Source organism: Cystoisospora suis, assembly GCF_002600585.1.
Source record: "Cystoisospora suis strain Wien I chromosome Unknown contig_8802, whole genome shotgun sequence".
In the NCBI taxonomy this organism is placed as follows: Eukaryota; Apicomplexa; class Conoidasida; order Eucoccidiorida; family Sarcocystidae; genus Cystoisospora; species Cystoisospora suis.
The window spans coordinates 1-2,551 of NW_027161580.1; the positions used below are offsets into that span (position 1 = coordinate 1).

Here is a 2,551-nt window from a genome sequence, read left to right on the forward strand (position 1 = left end):
TCTATCTTCTTCTTTTCTTTTCCTCTTTGTTTCTAAGTGTGTTCATGCTGTCTTCTTGACTAGGAGAGATTGAAAAGAACAGAGAGAAATGTGGATAGATCTCCAGATTTCTATGATAGACTAAAGTCTAACTAATATCCAAAAGGGACCACCTCGTCTCTTCGTATTGTGGAGTATACCCACTCCAAGTGAAGGCTCTCCACTGTAAAAGATCAGAGCCATTCAAGACTACCTCCCGGACAGCCCTCGTTCCTTCTGAGAGCAATCAGTCACTACAGACAGATGAGAAAGGAACGGAAGAAAATTCACTATTGCGAGAAAACCGCAAGAAGGGACGGCCCACACTCGTAGGGAGAAAGAAAAGAGGACCGTTAAGAAAGAAGGAAAGAAAGAGTGAGAGAGAGAGAAAGAAAGGAAGAATTGAATGATCTTACTCAGTGCATTCGTTGAGAGCTGCGAGGAATTTATTGACGCTATTCTCCACCGCTGTCTTTCCATCTGAAGCATCACAAAACAAATAAGTAGAGACATCTACTAGACACACCGAGACACCCCACACATATGTAACAGATGTATCTACATAGACAGAGACTTTAAAATGTGTATCGGCAGGTAATGTAACGTAGTGAGAGAGCAGGACAGAGATATAGACATATGCATGTAGATGTGCATGTACGAGAGACAGGCTGCCGTTAGTCCACCGAGAAAGTCAGCCTGCTTCGTTTTAGCCCACACAGGATAGATCAAGATGAATCGACCGAGACCTAGAAAAATAGCCATTCGATTACACGCCCAGTCTTGAAAGACACCCACATATATAGACATATATATATATATAGACATATATATATAGACATACACACGTACATACCTCTCCACATGTAGATATGTGTACGTATGTGTCTATGTGTATATACGGAAGCATAAGGAGAAGGAGAGGAGGTGAAGGCTGAAAGGGGGGGTATGTATATCCTGTCAAGCTTGTGTATAGTTCAGTTGAATCTGCAATAGAACCTTCCTTAGAATATGCATGCACCAACATACATTACACGAGACGTATATTGATATACATATACAAACATATATACATAGATAGATAGATATGTATGCATATACATACGTGGAAATAAATACATACAGATATGTCTGTAGTCGTATGTATGGAAAGAACCCCCTCAATGAGAAAACGCCTCAGCCCCAGGAGTCCACGCATACATGCGCGCTCGCATGCAGAGAGAAGACCATACTAAGGAAAACAAAAGAAGATTGACTGAATAAGTGTCCGACTCTATCTAGTTATTTTTCTTCCAAACAATTCAGAAAGCCACCTTTCCCCGCGATAGCTTTCACGTTGACCAGAGTGCACTGCATGGGGGGGTGTACATACACCCGAAGAATGTCCTTGTCTCCAAACTCTACGAGGACCCCTTACTTAAGATACTATGGAGGAGATTTTTCCCCGAGGATTCAGAGATCTCCGCTAAAGCCGCCACAGCATTGGCGACGACTACAGGATTCGAGTCGCTTAGCATTCCTTTTAATTCATCCAGAAATCCTTCTTCGTCTACTAAGTGAGGGCGGATATCTGCCATGAAGGGAAGGGCATAGCGCAAACACGCACAAGACACACCGCACTGCATGGGCTTCTCTCGATCAAAAGAAAACGCTCCAAGGCACAGTTTGCTAAGTCACCCCTTCCATCCTGTCTCATCAAAATATCGATCTTTCTCTGTTCCTGCAGCACATCCTATCTAGTGTGTAGCCCACAACGTTGTACATACAAAGGGAGATACATATATATATATATATCTTCAGATATGGTAAAAAGAGGGTCGGGATGACGGAAAAGAAGAAGAGAAGAGGCAAAGAAAGAATGAATGGAGAATGAAACCCCCAAGGATTCTCCAGAGAAGTCGAGACAAGAGAAAAGAAAGACGGAATCTTCATGTAAAGAATCCCTCGCCATCTGGAAGAGAAGTGGAGTCGGGCTGGAAAAGAATCCCTCCGACCAACTTTTATCTAGCGAATGCATAGATCTATCTATCTATCTAGATATCTCTGTATATGTATGTAGATACATATGGACTTCTCATAGGCGCGATCCTCATTCCCCCTATGTGAAACTGAGACGTTCTGTACATAAGTAGAGAGAGACACAGTGTAAGCCTAGATATGGAGTATCAAACATCTAGGTAGCAATACATCTCTCTCTTCACATAACGAAGACACGGAGAAAGCCAAATGATATACAGAGAAGACGCGTCTACATATCACGCCATATCTACACAGACATATGTATATAGACATGTATAGATATCTATATCTATCGTATAGAGCATCGCCATCCGAATTCTTGTGCTTGACCCCCATGCCCTTAAGCCACAGCACCTACCAAACTCTCCCCTGCAGCGTCATAGACACCGGTATGTATATAGATATAAATATATACAGAGATATAGAACCTATATATATATGTATGGGTGAATCTAGATAGAGTATTCAACGTGTAATTTTCTTCATGTGTAGAGATAGATAGATAGAGGAGGTCTGA

General features: G+C 42.0%; 1 protein-coding gene across 1 annotated transcript in view; it reads right to left on the minus strand.

Annotated features, from left to right (window-relative positions):
• Window positions 1-436: 436 nt before the first annotated feature.
• Window positions 437-2,551, minus strand: part of CSUI_010896 (beta adaptin protein) — a gene marked incomplete at its 3' end in the record, with an annotated part of 6,163 nt that continues 4,048 nt past the window's right edge. The window contains exons 3-4 of the mRNA XM_068070997.1: window positions 1,433-1,585; window positions 437-498 (exon numbers count right to left, since the gene is read on the minus strand). Coding sequence (XP_067917027.1) covers window positions 437-498; window positions 1,433-1,585 — 215 coding nt within the window. The remainder of the gene's footprint in view (window positions 499-1,432; window positions 1,586-2,551) is intronic.